Source organism: Callorhinchus milii, unplaced genomic scaffold, assembly GCF_018977255.1.
Source record: "Callorhinchus milii isolate IMCB2004 unplaced genomic scaffold, IMCB_Cmil_1.0 Scaffold4, whole genome shotgun sequence".
Classification (NCBI taxonomy): Eukaryota; Metazoa; Chordata; class Chondrichthyes; order Chimaeriformes; family Callorhinchidae; genus Callorhinchus; species Callorhinchus milii.
The window spans coordinates 591,882-610,239 of NW_024704745.1; the positions used below are offsets into that span (position 1 = coordinate 591,882).

General features: G+C 39.1%; 2 protein-coding genes across 6 annotated transcripts in view; one reads left to right on the forward strand and one right to left on the reverse strand.

Moving 5' to 3' along the window:
- LOC103186758 (SON DNA and RNA binding protein) overlaps nt 1–8,797 on the forward strand; it is a 30,946-nt gene extending 22,149 nt beyond the window's left edge. For 4 of the 5 annotated variants that reach the window (XM_042333866.1, XM_042333867.1, XM_042333870.1 and 1 more), the window contains 4 exons: nt 567–683; nt 6,405–6,552; nt 7,678–7,746; nt 8,646–8,797. In XM_042333866.1, coding sequence (XP_042189800.1) covers nt 567–683; nt 6,405–6,552; nt 7,678–7,746; nt 8,646–8,782 — 471 coding nt within the window. In that variant the 3' untranslated portion in view covers nt 8,783–8,797. Of the gene's footprint in view, nt 1–566; nt 684–6,013; nt 6,093–6,404; nt 6,553–7,677; nt 7,747–8,645 lie in introns of those variants that run through there. The other variant, XM_042333868.1, reaches the window with a different exon arrangement.
- A 1,827-nt stretch (nt 8,798–10,624) lies between these two features.
- The window catches only part of LOC103186772 (DNA replication fork stabilization factor DONSON), a 46,263-nt gene continuing 38,529 nt past the window's right edge, over nt 10,625–18,358 (reverse strand). Inside the window, exons 2-10 of the mRNA XM_042333980.1 lie at nt 16,431–16,587; nt 15,865–16,062; nt 14,997–15,175; nt 14,230–14,408; nt 13,232–13,358; nt 12,828–12,935; nt 11,783–11,981; nt 11,485–11,697; nt 10,625–10,966 (exon numbers count right to left, since the gene is read on the reverse strand). Of these exons, the coding sequence (XP_042189914.1) occupies nt 10,829–10,966; nt 11,485–11,697; nt 11,783–11,981; nt 12,828–12,935; nt 13,232–13,358; nt 14,230–14,408; nt 14,997–15,175; nt 15,865–16,062; nt 16,431–16,587 (1,498 nt within the window). The 3' untranslated portion in view covers nt 10,625–10,828. The remainder of the gene's footprint in view (nt 10,967–11,484; nt 11,698–11,782; nt 11,982–12,827; nt 12,936–13,231; nt 13,359–14,229; nt 14,409–14,996; nt 15,176–15,864; nt 16,063–16,430; nt 16,588–18,358) is intronic.

Here is an 18,358-nt window from a genome sequence, read left to right on the forward strand (position 1 = left end):
ACGGACATCAAGGCCTGGCCGAGCGCACACCTCTTGCAGCCGAATGTCAGCAAGACGGAAACCATATTCTTTGGCTCCCATCAATGTCTTCTCTCCTGCGGGTCTGAATTCCTTAACCTCCCCGGGCTCTCCCTTAGACTCTCCGAACCCGCACGCAACTTTTGATATAAATCCTCATCACGTCTTCGAGACATCTCAAAGCGCTTCACAGAATACACTATAAAGTGAATTGACAGTATATTGTATGGGGAAATACGTCAGAGCAGGCAAATAAACTGAATTTGTTTTGTAAAAGAACCAAATAGTGCCATTAGTTTACGAGTGATTTCCATTTAGGATATCTAAATTGCTTGAGATTGCCAGGTATCGACCTTTCAGTCATCTGCATCAATTTTATGGCTCATCTGCTTTGGATGCAAATTGGCTGGAAAGTTCATTGCTGGATTAATAAGGACATTTTCTCCAGTTGCATTATTTCAATCAGATTTGAAGCATTCGTTCAACAATTGCCTGTGGAAAAGCTGCTATTAAATGGTGTTGTGCTTCTGCCTCCTTTTTACTTTTAGATTGATGTCTGGGCTCAATCAAATTCTATGCCTGGTCAGTTCACAGGCAGTACAGGAGTTCAAATCCTCACCCATGAGGAACTGGCAAATACTGGTCCCCAAGCCTGGATCAGGAAGGTAATGAATGCATTTAGAGTCGTAAGTTCCTATTTTCTGTACTTAACATTTCGTTTTTTGGAATGATTGGATTTGTGAGGGGAAGCATGTCAATAATAATATAATAATAACAATCCTTGCATTTGATGTAACGCTTTATCACATCTTCACAAGATGTCTTGAAGCGCTTCACAGAATATACTGTAACGTGAACTGACTGTATATTTTGTGGGAGAAATGTTTGCTATGGGCGGGGGGTGGGGGGGGGGAGGGGGAGCTCTAGAGCTCCTGTTTTTCAGTATTTACTACGGGTTAATGAAGAACTATTCTTCAAGATTCCCTACTTATAACAAGTACTTTCCTAACTTGCTTTCTGAAAACGTAGCATGGTTGAGCTCATCCCCTGGTCTCCATCTTGTCATTTTGAACCTTGGCTAACATTTAGAAATGTCAAAACCTACTGAAAATCCTTGTGGTCCCTGTTTTGGGAAGATTTCTTCCCCCTCTCCCCCCCCCCCCCCCCCCCCCCACATACACATACTTTGAAATTGCTCCACAAACACAGGGGAAAACAGAAGAGGGAAAACATCCCTTTTTTTTAAGTCCTTTGTTTTGGACTTTGTTATTTCAACCAAAAACTGGGAGGAAATGACTTTGGTACAAACAGCGACTGAACTGGGAAAGAAGATGGCCACCTTACAATAAGAGCACCCTCCCAACCCCCAATATTTTTTAGATGTACTAAGGAATCAGAACAAGAGGGCACGGTTTTGTCGGGCACATTTAGAATAGAACCCAGGAAGTATTTGTTTACAGAGAAGAGGTGGAAAGCAATGCTACAAAGGGTGTTTGAGACCAGGAGACTGGACTCCTTTAAGAAACGGCTTGCTGTTTAACTGGGAAGATTAGCAGGGTTGGGATTTCTGGAGGATAAGTTCTAATGGCCCTAAAGACCGTCATCTGAGGTACAATACTTTGAGTAAGAACAACCTGGCCTTCTCCCCTCACGACCAGTTAACCCCTTAACTGCAATTGATTGGGTTAAACCTTCAAGGAAATGTTCCTCAAAAGTTCATGGTCAACATTGCATTACATTTGACGATCTTCGCTGCTGTTGAATCGAAGGCTTTGCAAACCTTTAAAGGCAGGTTACACAAGGCAGTGCCACGAGTCTGTGACTGGGTTTCGTGCACAATTAAACGTCAACGTCAACAAAAGAGTGTGAACATGAACAGTGTCCGAGTGGATGGATATCCCAATTGAAGATTCCAGGCCTTCAAAGGTTTGGATAGTTTAGGAAGGAAAAGCATTATAATTGCCCTGATCATGTTATCTGGTGTTTTGTACGTTATTCGTTCTCAGGCGACTGATCACAGCCGTGTATGTGCATTGCCCTGCAATATGTATCCTGCAGTGTAATTTTCCAAGGTTAAATCAATTTAAGATGTTGTTTGTATTCTGTAAGTCAAGTCCATGCTGTCCTAAAACTTTTATACATATCACAGAGTATGCTTTGCCAAAATTGTTTTTTAAAAAAAGAAAAAACACCCTTGAAAACTTTTTTTTAACCAAACAAGTGTTCTTGCATAAAACGACACGGTATGTATATTCTTAATCAACAACCATACTGCTGTCTAAAGGAAAAAAAATGCTTTGCATTTTTGTATGTTTTACAAAATGTCAAAATGACACACTTCCGTAGTCAATCCACCAGGAAACATAAATCCCTAATGTCTGTTTCACTTTATGTTCAGTGGTGTATCCAGTTCACAAAACGGGAGATGTAGTTGTATAAAGAAAATATTAACTGGAGGCCAAACCGAAATTGGTATGAAACCGTTGTTTCATATAGCTTGCTTTAAATATGTTTGCAAATGCACCAGGTGATTGTGTCCTTGAAATAGACCAATTCTGTATGGTTGTTATAATAATATTAATATTAATAATAACACTTACATCTGATATAGTGCCTTGTCACATCTTCGGGAGATCTCAAAGCACTTCACAGAATATACTGTAAAGTGTACTGTTATAGTAGCTTAGGGCTCATTACATGTTGCAGCCCTGTATTATCTTAAATCCCACCACTCCATCTTTTCAGTCCAGTCTTCACTTTGGGTCCAGATCTCGGAGTTTTATGCATCCTATTATTATTACTCTAGCGTTGCCAGTTTGAGCTGTTCCTCCTTTAATATTTCCTCACTTTTACTTCAATATCTTCACTGATGTCTCTTGCCTGCTGCTCATCACTAACCAGAGTGTTGGGATGAATAGTGAATTTCTGCGCAACAGCCATCATTCCTGCTCTGTGAAGTAACAAAAAGAGATGCACTCGTATTCTTCCTACAGCACCTCTCTTCCCATCCCCACACCACCACCACCCCGACTGTGTACTAGAATGCTCTTTTGCCGTACAGTGCTGTATCTAGTATCTAGTATCCTAGTTGAAAATTTGTAAAACATCATCACAATAATCCTTGCATTTGATAAAGCGCCTTCTAAACGTCTCTTAAAGCGCTTCACAGAATATACTGTAAAGTGAATTGACTGTATGTTTTGTGGGCCCAAACACGGTAGAGAATTGCACACAGCAGCGTCCCGCAAACAGTTATGGATTGAGTGACCAAATTATTTATTTAAAAAAATTATCAACAGAATAAGGTAATAATTTATAATTAATACACCCAATCAGTACAGGCAACTTTCCATGTTAGTAAAGACTGGGTAAAATTCCCTGAGATTTAAATGTAGCTTTCTGTTTAAAGACCTGATAACTGAGCTGTCTGTTCTGCTTCCACTTTGAAGCACAACCAAGCCCTTGTACGTTTTATCTTTTCATGCAATTAAATAGTTCTAAAAGTCACAATTGTTGACCTTAAATTCTCTGCTGTTTTCCTTATGAAGGTGTTTTGTCACTGCAGCTATGAGACCTGTTGTTTTATAATTGCACAGGTTTAAACAGTGAATGTTAGTAATACATCCTGTGCAACAAATCTCCAGCTCTGTTAATGCGGACTTTTGGTTATTGGGTTGACGGCTTTATCTTTCACTGGGAAAAAAACAAATCTTTTCAGGGATAATACCCAAAGGCAGTTTTGAGTAAGTGAGCTCATCATTGCAGAACTTACCGAGCCGTGATTCAAAAGCACAGCCATCCATTCATTTTTTGCAGGACACCAGTTCGCTGCCAATGCTTTTTTGCTCGAAGCATTCCAGAACGTGGTAAATAGACATTGCAATGCATCAGTGGTATGGAATATCCAAACGGTCTCTTCTGTAACATATTCTGTAAGAATGAACAGTAAAGTTAGCTTGGATTTGTGAACTGAATACACGTTGAAGATATTGAAACAGATGTTGATAAAAAAAAATTCTATCATTACAAAGCAGGTACAAAAGCAGGATGGACCCCTTGAGCGACTTTGACTGGGGTTTGTATCATTCTCTGCATGGTTGCCTCTTTCTTTTGTGAGGTTCCTGGAAAAGCAGGGGAAGATGGAAATGGAAGTAAGTAAGTAAAAAAAAAATTGAATCCAACCCAGGTTCATGGGATGGGATCTGATATTCCAGATCCGATGGTTGACATGAGTAAAGGACGGGTCGGTCAGTCGCTCTTAAAGACAGCGTTGCATGTGTTCTTATTTCTATAAAGAAAAAAGGAGTTTGATTTGCATAAGTCAACATTGCGACTTGCACGGCCTCTAGTCTGCGCTTTCATTACTTGAATTGTTTTCTGAAACCATTTTGAGCTGCTGCAAAAGTGGTTTCATTTCAATCAACCGAACCAATTCTCGGAGCAATATCGAGGTGGCTTTCCACGCTTACTTTTGAACAGTTAAAAAGAGAATTTGAGGTTAACCATTCTATCTGCCATTTGATCATTTATTCAATTGATTTATTTAATCTATTCAATTCTTCCAGCATTTTTTAAAAAAATAAAATATGTAGTGTGTCCCAATTATTTTGCTAATGTTCCTTTTCCATTGGCATAAACCCGCTCCTGTTACCCAGCCTCGCTGCAGCTATGAGACCTGTCTAAACAGTGAATGTGGTTCATCTGGTCATTGTTCATGCGAGAGTCTTAACAATGAGTGTCAGAAGGTCTTCTCCTGTTCCTATGATCCCCAGCTGAGAGGAAACTTAGCACTTGAACAAACTAGTTCCTGGTCCGTGAGCGCCAACTGTCTATCCACTACCTCAGATGGCCAACTTGCGGTCCATTAAGCATGTGTAGAATAGTCACTCAAATTACAAATTGGCCTTCCCTGCACCACATGATTGGAGCTGCACCCAGTTCATTACATTTTATGTCAGGTCGTGATGTGGTAAGATTGATCAACAGAAACTTGGGCGTATTGTTTACTGCTTGAAATGAGCTTTACAACATCTTTAACTACATCTGTATCGGTGATTACAAAAGTCTTTTGTGGCCTACAATGCATTGTTTTCGGAAATGATAGACATGGGTAATAAATGTATTGGATTAGCTTTCATCTAAAGTGATAGACTCCCCTATTTGTAGTATAGTGGTAGACTTTACCATGCTACTATTTGGCATTGCAGTTTTTAAAGATTTAAAAAGGTTACTCATTCCTGCCCAGTTTATTCTTCCAGCTGTCAGCATTAAACACTGTGCGGGTTTATTGCTAACTATCTTAAGAGGTCTACTGTATGATAATCACACTCTACCTATTGGTGCCCTATTTATTAATGCGACCATCAGCCCTGAGCAAAAGGAGAAAATTTCACTTGTTGCTTCGTGGCATCACTTGACATATTATGACCTAACAAATCATTTTATAATCATTTAAAACTTAATTTGGGGCAAATACAGTAAAGACGGTCAGAATATGTGTTTATTTGGGATGTCATTTGAGCCTGTATAGCTGAAAGAGTTCATCTCATGTTTTGCACTTTTCAACTGCTATGAAGCCATAAACGTTGCCCTGATAAAACACAGTGTTGATGCATCGGGAATGATTATCAAACAATCCTTTGCTAAGCAATTCAGTGTAACTATTTGAACTTGCATTGCTAATCCACCTCTAGGCCTCTCTCTGTGAATCAATATTATTTTTTTACAATTCCTATTAGTGCAGAATTGTTGGCATTAGCATCTTGGAAATGAATTGTATTACCTTCGGACAGTAGTTCATCTTGAAGTCTAATGCATCTCACTGTGTGTACTTTGCGACCGGCAACTTTGCTCAATAATTGTTGGGTGTCCAGGTGTGTCTGGTGCTCTGTTGAAATGACTGTAACCTGTTGGGGAGTGGGGTAGGACAATGAGAGGTGATGGTTCACAGACTGATCTGTGAACTTTCACTTCTCTGTATGGAAACTTGTTGCAGGGTCAAATCCTTGTAGCCGACTTGTTGCCACGGTCAATCTCAACCTCACTTTTCACTACACCGACAGCAGAGGTCTTAGGTATGTAAATTTTTAAGGAGTTTCAAATATCTCTTTAATTTCTATGTTTTTATATATATATATGTATATTTTAAACTTTGCACAAGTTTTTAGAAGAGCTCCTGATGCATGTTTTTGTTTCCCTAAAGATCTTATCTTCAGAGTACTCTTATTTATTTTAAACCAGTGATATATAATGCATTATTTGTGTTAGAGATGCATTTTAAAATGTTCTTTAAGCTCACATTGCAGACTTTAAACCTTAATGAAACAAGCTATTCCTTTGACATCATTTAAGACTTGTTTTTATTATACCTATTTACTTATGAACAGGATCAATTCCTGAGGGCCGCTCCGCTAACTGGAGGAATGGGAGCACAATTGATGCGGAAAATGGGGTGGAAGGAAGGAGAAGGCCTGGGAAAAAATAAGGATGGAACAGTAGAACCTATAATGGTTGATTTCAAGACTGATCGCAAAGGTAATGATGCCTTTCACTCCATTGCTACAGCAGTGTGTGGATATTGCTTAATGTCCACACATTGAAAACAAATGTACAAGTGGTCGTCTCGCAAAGACTGAACAGTGAGGATGTCAATTTTCTAACAGACTATAATTGAATAATAAAATAATAATCCTTGCATCTGATATAGCGCCTTATCACGTCTTTCAGATATCTCTGATGTGGAGTCCTGTAGCTCATTGCTTAGAGCGCTCACCTCGTAAGTGAGAGACCTGGGTTTGATTCCCAGCAGGGCGAAACCTTGGGCAAGTTTCCTTACTCCACACGCCTAATGATAATCCCTCAAGGAAATAAATAAAATAACAATTTGGTGACTCAATCCATGACTGTTTGTGGGACGCTGCTGTGCGCAATTGGCTGCCGTGTTTCGCCCACAAAATATACAACCAATTCGCTTTACAGTATATTCTGTGAAGCGCTTTGAGACGTCTATCAAATGCGAGCATTATTATTATCTGAAACCGCTTCACAAATTCAAGGTCAGCAGCACAATTTTTGTGGAAACCCATCAGTGTTGCTTAAGATTATCCAATTCATTGCATCCCACCTACACGTGGAAATAGCACAAGAACCTACAGGATTGATTTGAATAAGCCTTATGGAACTTTGTCGCCTTCTGTGATCAGGAAAATATAATTTGGGTGCTTAAAAATTCTATGTTCCTTAAAATTTAAGATTGGACCAGATTCATGTCTGGAGGAGAACGGAATAAAATCTTTTTGCAGTGCCAGAACTAAGAAATTAATTTTGTAAGTTGCTAACGGCATTATACAGAGGATTGGTTTTTGAGTTCATAAAATACACAGTCATTCACTTTACGGTATATTCTGTAAACTGCTTTGAAACGTGATAAAGTGCTATATCAAATGCAAGGATTATTATTATCAGTGACATTTCTTTTGTTGTTTATTCTCCTTGGTTTAATATTGAACAGAATCCATTATGTAAAAAGAAATAAAAATCGTGAATGCTCAGAAACTCAAATAAGAACTTTTCTGGGAACCATAGCTGCCTTAACAGAATAGAATAATAGAATAGAATATAACAGATGTACTACTAAAATGCCAATTCGTGATATTTTAGGTCTTGTGGCAGAGGGTGAAAAGGCACAGAAGAAATCCGGAAACTTCCCCATAATGAAGGATCTATCAGGTATGAGAATTGTGAAAGGTGCTATACAAATGTTGCTTTTGTTGTGTATTTTATTCTGGTATGATGCCAGTTGCTATTGTTTTCTGAGGCACGATACCTTAATCTATATACCTAGAATGTTTAAAAACTTTCTACCACAATTCACAGGGAAGTGAACGCATTTGCTTATTAAAAAACACTGACTGCTGATTTTAATTCATTAATTTAATTGCAGTGCTGAAATGTTGCTTCATTTTGCTTATCTTCCCCCGCCCGCCGCCCAATATCTCACACGTTCTCCTGTAGGTGCTGACTTGTGCTAGAGCACAGTTCCTCAGACTCCACTGGCAAATATTGCCTCAAGTACTGTAGTTGTTCTTCACGATGAGTCGAGGCAAGATATCCGGTTCTGGGGAATCACAGACTAGGGTGGTTCCGGTAACTGAATTTCACACGTGGATTTACCAAGGTCACTGGCACTAGGACATTAGCTGATTTTATTTTATTCCACTGCGCTGCCCAATCTATCCTTTTCACCTCATACCCCAACACTCCACTTTCCACCTGACAAAGGTGTATCGAGTTCGGACGAAAGGTCATCGACCTGAAACGTTAACTCACTTTCCTCTCTCCGGAGATGCTGCCGACCCGCTGAGCGTTCCCAGGGACTTCTGTTTTTATTATAGCTGTATATTAAGTCCAGTTTTAGTGCCCCGATTACTATTTTTTCAAACTGCACTGATCACATACTGACAGTTTTTTCTGAAAAATATCTGGAAGAATGAAAGATTATGAGCGAACCGAGTCTTTTAAGTTTAACCAGTCACATACAGTAATTAGCAATTCTATATTTCTTACGGTGACTGCTTCGCTTGCTTTGTGAGTAATTTCCATTTCCTCCCTCTCTGACCTGTCTTTAGGAAAACACCCGGTTTCTGCCTTAATAGAAATCTGTAACAAACGGAAATGGGCCCCGCCTGAATTTTTTATGGTACATGATAGCGGACCTGATCATCGCAAACATTTTTTGTTCAAGGTGAGGAATTTGAATCATTGAATCCACCGCATTTCGGTTTGTAGAGGGAAAAAAATTGTGAATGCCGCAACTCGACAACAAAAACAGAAAATGCACAGTTTGACCTCTGAAAGAGGCCAGACAACACTTCTCGTGTGAACTCGCCTCAAAACTCATTCAGATTGTTCAATAGATTCTTGGCTTTGCTCAATTTCTGGCAGCTTTTCCTTGGGGCTGAGCTAAATGAATTTAACAGCTATTCCGGGAAAGTTGTGAAGGTTAGAGTTTGATGTTTATTAGCAAAGGATGAAGTTACTTTTAGCGGCTGAAGGAGGTGGACATTGAACGGCCAAGCATTTTGCCTTTTTTAACATGAAGTTAAATTATCTTTGAAGTAAGAAATATTTAGTGTAGAATATTTTGCAGCACTGTACAAAGAGGTATAACCAAAACTCTGCAACTCTCTCCTTCGATCCCTCCACCTTGCCCCTACTGTCCCCTTTCAAATCCCGCCTGAAAACTTTCCTCTTTGACCGTGCTTACGGCCACCTTCCCCCATCACTGTCTTATAACATTATTCAATAGAATATTAATTGGAGGCTGGGTTTCTGTAGTTCTTATAAACAATGGCCACGTCTTCAGTAAAGGACGTTGCTATTGTCTCCTTACGAAGCTTTACTTGTATTTCTTATTGGATACCTGATTTACAGTGCATGTATATTTCTGTCCAGGTGAAGATCGATGGCACAGAGTATCAGCCCAACATGGCCAGTCCCAACAAGAAACATGCTAAGGCCACAGCTGCTACCGTTGCTTTACAGGCCATGGGGCTTGTTCCAAAGGATAGCATATCTACAACCACAAGCTTTATGAGTGCCTCAGGTGATGATTAGTTTTTGGGATCTTGTCCTCGGTTGAATCCTTAAAGGGAACCAAAATCTGGGGAAAATGCTTTTCATTCAGAGTACTAATTTTAGAGTAAGCTCAGAGCTAGGATTAATTTTGTTGCTGTTTTTGTATACTGTCAAATTTCTTACCATATGTGGCCCATCATGTCCTCATTTGGCTTCTCTGGTGACATCAGATGGGAATCTTAACTGGAGGCTCTCCATTGCCAGTAAGAAAATCAACGAACTAAATAAAATTATTCTGGGCCCAATTTTACTCTTAATTTGAAGTATGGAACAAAAATAATTTTACCAGACTTCTCTTTCCCTTTAAGATATTTTTGTTGATATATTTGTATATAAAGCTAATCTGTGAAAATAACCTTTTTTAGAAAGGCAAGATGGTTATGAAATGACTTAGTTTAGTGCAGGTTTAATTGGTTGTAAATTAAAAAAAGTTTGAAATTCACAAGGCAAACAATTTGTTAGTGCAGTATTGCCAGTTGAATTCTTATGAACTGTTTAAACCCATTAATAACACGCCAGCCCGTTAGGAGATTCCTTCAATGCCAGTGTTCTAATGTATATATGGAAAGTGTCTGAACTCTTAGCAGTTTATAAATAAGAAAGCAACATTAAACCAAAATTGGGAAGGAAAAGGATAACTAGGTAAACTATTTAAAATGCTTTATTTATAAATCTTTTAGTATTAATGAAACTATTCTGGATAATAGCTGCTATAAGCTGAAACATAGAAAGGGCCCAAAGACACAAATTTCTTAAGACTTGTGCTCAAGTTACAATTTATATCTCATTTGCTCCAGAATTCAAGCATCCCTCCCACAATATTTGAATAAGATATTTTCTATCCAGTTTCTCAATACCCAGATCGAAGATAAAAAAGTCATTTAAACTAATTTCACTTTATGAGAAAACCCTACAAATCCTTAGCTCATGGGTCCCTTCAGATAAGTAGCAATAATTGAAAATATTTTTCTGGTATTTAAGACAAGTTTATTGAAATTAATGTATATACAATACAAGGCAGTGTCAAATCTTGTGATGCTCCAATAATTATTTATTAATTTGATGGTAGAAAAATAAATGGTGTATTCAGTTTCATAGCTGCATTCAGGTCACCACCTAAAACGGTGGAAGTAAATTATTAACAGATGTATTATATTTTGGTTCAGCTCTGATTTCATAATTTCCAGCCGTATCTGTAGTCATTCATTTCCAAATGCCTAATGGATGATTTTCCAAATACTGGTTGTTCCATTAGTTTCTCCAATGTTGCAGGATGTAGACCACTATTAGAAAGTTCCTTTGAAAGTAGCTCCTATAAGAACAAAAATGACTTCAAGCATTTCAAATCAGTTCAATTATAGTTTTGTGAATAAAATGTGGAGAGAACACGAAGCAAATCTATTGTTAGAATATAAATCCCTCATGCACTAGGCAGCTACAGTTGCTGGATTAATGTACAAAATAGTACTGTAAAAGGGCAGCAATTTAATTTGTATCCCATTACAAAATGCATTTTATTAGTTTTTTTAAATGGTAAGAGATTTAACAAAGGCAGTGGCAGATTAAAGAGAACAAGGATAAGCAGATACAAGGGAGAACTATTAAAATGTATGCAATTAAACTGTTAGTGAGTATCTTGTGAATCATGGCCAGCACTGTAAAGCATTTAAATGGTTTTATAATCACTGTGTATCCTAACTATTGATAGGGACAAAGTTTGGCTTTTGATACAGCTTCAGCAACCTATGCAGGGCAAGTGAAATAATAAACTTAATTATATATAGTCTATTGAAAATGCAACAAGTTAAATAAAAATCAAAGGTTCCTCACCTTGCTTTTGCATTGCTGCAATTTGAGGTCAACATTAAACACAGAAGTGGGTTCGTGGGTATAAAGATTGGCTGTAAATTTTCCCCTCTGTGCAGATTTTAGCATCAGTGTCAAAGCATGTAAGGAATTGGGCATGATGGGACCAGTAATCTCCAGGCTGTAGGAGTCTTTCATCCCAGAGGCATTCCGAGTCCTGATATTAATGCTTCGAGCCTGAATAAATAACAGAAATATAGTAGAAATATATTCTCTTCCACTCTCCCACTGAAAAACAAATCCTTATACCCTCAAGCTATACCTTCAATGTGTGCATTGTGGCTCCTCTGAATGCAGTTGGTGCCAGTAGAGTAGGTGGGAGTCCTGCCTGTGGTCCAGCCCCGGCCACTATACTTTTACTGTTTATCAGAAAGTTCAGTAAAGTAAATGTGTGGAGGCCCTTCACCAAAACCACAGATTCCGGCTTATGATCCATTCGCACAACACTGTGGTCCTTCCGACTATTTTAAAATGAAGGAAAATCCATTGCAATCCTTATGCAGCACATCTTTTTTAAAAAAAACACAATTGAACCATACCAATAGAAATCTACAATTCAACCAATTATAAAATATCTTACTAAAGTATTTCTCAGCAGAATGGACAATCATTCAACCCATTACCATAGTAAGGAGCAAATGGTTTGTTAAATTGTGCAGTTATTACCCATATTACTCATCTACAGATCTAGTTATTTTTAAATAATGCAATTGTCCCCCTCCCCTTGGATTGGATTACATGGAACAACAGGAGTGTGAGTGTGTCAGTACATTAGCTATGCCTAATTGTATAAGTTATTTGTACAAATGCATACAGGGGGCAATGTTCAGTGATCACTAGTTGAAACTCATAAGATTTTGCTTCCTAGGTGAAGAATACCAAGCTCAATTGCCAGCTGCCACAGATGAGGAGGCAATTTCAGAAGAATGTAAATTGAATCTGCCCTTTTTACTGTACAACTCTGCGTTATTATTAACAGCATTTTACCAAGGAGCAGGAATGTTAACTACGGATTTCCCACATCAATAATACTGTAGTCTGTTCAATTGTCTCGTTATGATTTCTTTTGAGTTTGTCAATTTAGTATTCAATTACAAAATCAAATCCAAACTATAAAATAAATATGGATTTAATGTGTTAATGTGGTGTTTTGTTTCATATGTGAAAGTTGGCAGATAATATAAAGCAAATGTTTTCATGGGCAAAGCTCTTCAAGTGCAGTAATTGTGAATGTCAACTGAACTAATATTTTACTTTCAAATAAAGTAAGCAGTGGCTTAATGTGAACCTTACATCAAAAAGGATACAGTTTAATGGACATGGCATCAGGCTTCTTAATCTTGTCTTGCACGCCCATCTCTTCAAGCCAGGAGAACCCACCATCATCCTCTTCATCACTACTACTGACTGGTTTCCTATGGTAAAGGTCAATGAGCCAATTTTAAACACGTTAGCTATTTAAATTCATAGTCACAGAAGCACATCAACTCCATAACAAAATTAAAAACAAGTGGGAAGTTGCCAATTACACACCTATTGTGGAAAAATGAAATGAAAGGAAAACTGAGCATTGAATTGCACCTGTTAACCAGTTTTAAAACCCTTAACCCTTGTAAAATGACTCAAATACTTAACCAGCAAGTATATCCATAACATTGTTTTCTTTTCAGTACAGTCATGCGCGAGAGAGAGAGGAGAAAAAAAAGCATACTTCTGAACATCTAAGCTTTCTTCTTTGGTTTCATCTCCTGCATTGTCTGCTCCTGAATCTGTGGGTTCACTCAGCCTCTGTCTCCCATTTCCAACATCTTCTACTAACGGCAAGGAAAAGTTGATCCCTATGTGAAAATAAAATATCTATTAAATTAACAGATATGTACACATTTAAATATCGGTTAACTAGGATAGCATTAGAGCACTATTTTCACACCAATGGGAGGTATAATGAGTGAATATTCACCTGGTTTAAATCGCTCTATAGAGGAGAGTATATCATACCGTACATTGGCAAACTTACTAATTTAAGATTTGCTTGACTCTTGTGACTAATTTATTTATCTTATAACTACATTCAGAAATAAATGAAAGAATAACTTTCACTGTTAAACTCGAAAGTAAATTCTGGCAAAAGATAATCTGATTCTATTCTAAACAAGTTATTGTGGAAGTTCAACAAATCAACTTAATTTTCTATAATAGTCCTGTGAAACGTTGAGAAATCTTAGAAATCTTCCCAACATGAAAGGAGCTATATCAAAGTACAGTATTGTTATTTTTATACTTGAGCTAATTTTACAAGTATGATTGAGATAGAAATGAGAATGTCAGAATGTAAAAGTAAATACGTGGCCTTGATATACTGAGACCTACATAATGAGTTCAAGTGTTGCTCCTGACTTTTTCCAGTAAGTTTCAATGAACTAATGCTTGGAATCATAAACCCAGTGGGAGGGGGTAGGGAATATTACATCAGAATGCAATATATCATGTTAGGTATGAGCATATGTTGAACTAAATTCAGAATCTATATTAGTATAATCCAATGGGCATCACATCTAACCTCATCAACTGAACATTACTAGCTGTTTAAAGAAAACATATTTTTCTTAAAACTTATTTCACTCTCGTATAGTTAGGTACAAAATTAAACAAATTTCTTACCATTTTGCATATTTCACTAAATTAGTATTCTACACTTAATACACTTACCTTCATTTTTCATAGCTTCTCTAAGACCACTTGTTGTAGGGGAAATAACAGCTGTAATAACATCACTTCCTGCTATTCCAGCTGCACGGAATAGTACAGTGAACTGATAGGTACAGAGGTAGCAATAAGGACAGAGCTTGGCCCGCAGTAGATTATACAGAGAACTGAAGCTGAATGACCTGCAAGGAGACAGCGAAAGGAATAAATTAGTTGTTGCACTTATTCCTGTAGAAATAACTCACTTTCAATTACATTTCTTTCCTTTTATAATGGCTAAGGTAATGCAGTCCAATGTATGAAAGTTTAAACTTTTTATTTATCCAATAAGGTGAGATTTTCAAGCAGTTCAAATAAAAGACTTCCAACTGTATTCCTAGCACAACTGAGATTTCCAACAATGATAGATGTTGTGGAGTCCTTAGTTGTTAGAGCGCTTGGCTGGGTTCAATTCCCAATCAGGGCGAAACATTGGGCAAGTTTGCTCTGCACCCCTCGGTTTACCTGTAAGTAGGAAGCCACTACTTCCTGACAAACTGTCAATTGGTGGATCGCTTTTCCGCAAGTAATAATCCCTTCAAAAATAAATAATAATTTGGCCACTCAATCCACGACTGTTTGTGGGACACTGTTGTGTGCAATTCTCTGCTGCGTTTTGCCCATAAAATAGTCAATTCATTTTACAGTATATTCTACAAAGAGCTTTGAGACGTCTTGAAGATGTGAAAAGGCGCTATTTGAAATGCAAGAATTATTATTGTACTGTATACCATTCACTCATCAGCACTTGTTGAAGTCCCTCATCATGAGACCACGGATTATTTTTACTTCTTATGTTCTTTTCTGTTCTTATTCGAGGAAAAAGTGGTATCCAGGGCAAGTTTGGATGAAGCCAGTAAACAAGACTTTGCTGGAATGCACAGCGCAATTCTGCACAGGATCCTGGATCCTAGAAAGCAGCAGCAACAAATTAAATCATAGAATCATAAAATTATACAGCATAGAAGGAGGCCATTCGGCCCATCGTGTCTGTGCCCGCTCTTTGAAAAGAGCTTCCCAAATCAACCCCACTCCCCCGCTCTCTCCCCATAGTCCTGCAAACTTGTCCTCCCCAAATAATTTTCTAAATCATGTAAAACAATTGCTAGATATGGCGATGACTAAAGAAAACATTAAATATTATACCATAAAATGACAGGACAAAGGTTCAAACAAAATACCACAAAGTGGTAGGGCAACAAGTTTCATTTACATCGGGCTCTTCATGTAGGGTAGCATCTTGGAGCACTTAACAAATGGCAGAGTTGGACGCCAAGCTGGGAAGAGAGGGGAGGTGTCCATAGACCCGGTCGAAGAGGAAGATCTTCAGGTTTGATCTGAAGACAGGCAAAAGAGGGGGAAAGATTTAAGGGGCAAGGGTTCAGTAATACCCTGTTGATTTGCTGATGGAGCAGTTCAGGAGAATCAGACCCGGATGGGGTATAGTACTGGATAATGCTTGGCAGCAGGAACGCTGGCTGATTTCCCCTTTGCTTAAAGAATGCTAAACTCAATTTATAACACATCTACTGCCACCCCAGGAGTCAATAACCCTCTAGAATAGTATCCCAGCACTCAAGATTTCATTTCAGACAGTACCTCTATATTCTGAGGAAAATCAATCACTGAGGCACGGCAGTGTTGCATTAGCCCCATAGCTTCCTCGGATGCCTTGAGATGACCGGACCAGTTAAATGGATGAGGAGATGTAAAAAGCAACCGTGTTTTTAGGCTCCAGTCTGCAGGAAATTCTCTGGACAAAGAGCCTTCTGCTAATTCTATAGGATTTTGAAGACTCTGGTAAAGCAAAACATATAAAATCACTCAACAATTTAGCTGTTTGGCATGAATAAATTTAAAGCAGCTCCATTTAGACTACCCAAATTTACAGTTAGAGCATCCCCAGCTAGTTATGCAAAACATTCAGATTAATTTACCGATTAAACTGCAAGGACAGCATTTACCTTTTGAAAAGGGAGCTTCTTGTTGGGAGCATTGACTTGGAAGTTGTGGTAACGCAAATCAAGTAAGAACACACTTACAAAATTTAGTACAAATTAACTTACGAGTTATTCGCAGAAGAATAAGCTGTGTGAAAGTTTTCCTTTCAATTCTAGATTCTTTTTAAAAAAATACATTATAATAGATAAGCAGAATAGCCTTACATTAATTGGTGCAGGTACAATTTGTTCTTGAGAAATTAGATCCCCTTCCAATATGTCATCTCCACTATTTGTGTAATTCGCCTGTGCATTGGGCAAACAACAGAAAAAATAATTCCTTACTTCAGCATTAGGACAGCATTGATTGTAATCAACTGATTAATTGTATTGAGACAAATTTTAAGGAAGCTTTCCTTCATAACCATCTTCAATCCCATATGATTGTAGTCTTGGCTGACTCTCCAAAACAGTGTCAACTGGGAGTGTTTCGTTGCTGAATGTACTATCAACCTATTAAAGATCCCATCGCAATACTCAAGAAACAAATGAAGGGAATTTCTCCTGCTACCCTGGCTAACAAACATGTGAACAGAAGATTATAACATGGAATGTGTTCTCTGCTCTCAAGTTCTTGCCTTCTGGGCTGTATGTGTGGGAGTCCACAGTAATCCCCAAATAGTTTTTCATGGTTATTTGCAGGACATTGCTGTGGGCAAGTTGGCTGTCCTGTTCACCTACAACAATAATAACATTGCATTTGATATAGAGCCTTGTGCTATTGAGATGTTTCAAAGCACTTCACAGGATATACTGTAAAGTGGGTTGACTGTATTTTGTAGGTGAAACGCAGTGCAGACAACACAGTCACTGCAGGTTACAGTAAATCCTGAGAAACTCCTGAGACCTCTTCCCCGTGTGAAAAGTGCTGTATCAAATGTAAATATTTATGATAATAATAAATAACGATGAGGATAATACTTGCGTTTGACATAACAATAACAATCCTTGCATAGCGCCTTATCATGTATTCGAGACGTCTCAAAGCGCTTCACAGAATATACTGTAAAGTGAATTGACTGTATATTTTGTGGGCGAAACGACGCAGCCGATTGCGCACAGCAGCGTCCCCACAAACAGTCGGGGATTGACGTGACGTGTGCGTGTGGGGAGTAAGGAAACTTTCCCCAGAGGTTGGCCCTGCCCGGCCGGGAATCGAACCTAAGCCCTCTCGCTTTGCCAGTCTCTTTGCGGCTCCAACCGCCGCACCACGACTGTTCGCGGGGACGCGCCGCCGCGTTTCGCCCACCCACCAAAGCACACGGTCACTACACTTGTCCCGCGAAAGCTCTGCGAGACGTCTCGAAGTCGTGACGAGGCGCTGTGTATTGAACGCGAGGATTATGATAATAATAATAATCCTTGCATTTGATATAGCGCTTTTCACGTCGGGAGGACGTCCCAAAGCGCTTCACAGAACACACTGTAAAGTGCATTAACTGTATATTTGTGGGACGGTGATTATCATCATCGTTACACTACACTACATTGCATTGCAGGCGTGGAGTCCTGTAGCTCAGTGGTTAGAGCACTCGCTTTGCAAGTGAGAGACCTGAGTTCAATTCCAGGCAGAGGGCGAAACCTTGGACAAGTTTCCTTACTCCACACAGAGCCTAATAATAATCCTCCAAAACCAAAACAATAATAAATTGGTCATTTTCAATAGAGTGTGTGTGGGGGAGAGAGTGTGTGTGGGGGGGGGAGAGAGTGTGTGTGGGGGGGAGAGTGTGTGTGTGGGGGTGGGGTGTGGAGAGAGAGAGTGTGTGTGTGGGGGAGAGAGTGTGTGTGGGGGGGAGAGAGTGTGTGTGGGGGAGAGAGAGAGTGTGTGTGGGGGAGAGAGAGACGCTGTGTGTGGGGGGGAGAGAGAGAGTGTGTGTGGGGGGGGGGGAGTGTGTGTGGGGGTGGGGTGGGGAGAGAGAGAGTGTGTGTGGGGGGAGAGAGTGTGTGTGGTGGGGGGGGAGAGAGAGAGTGTGGTGTGGGGGGAGAGAGTGTGTGTGGGAGAGAGAGTGTGTGGGGGAGAGAGTGTGTGGGGGAGAGAGGGGGGGAGAGAGAGAGTGTGTGGGGGAGAGAGAGTGTGTGTGTGTGGGGAGAGA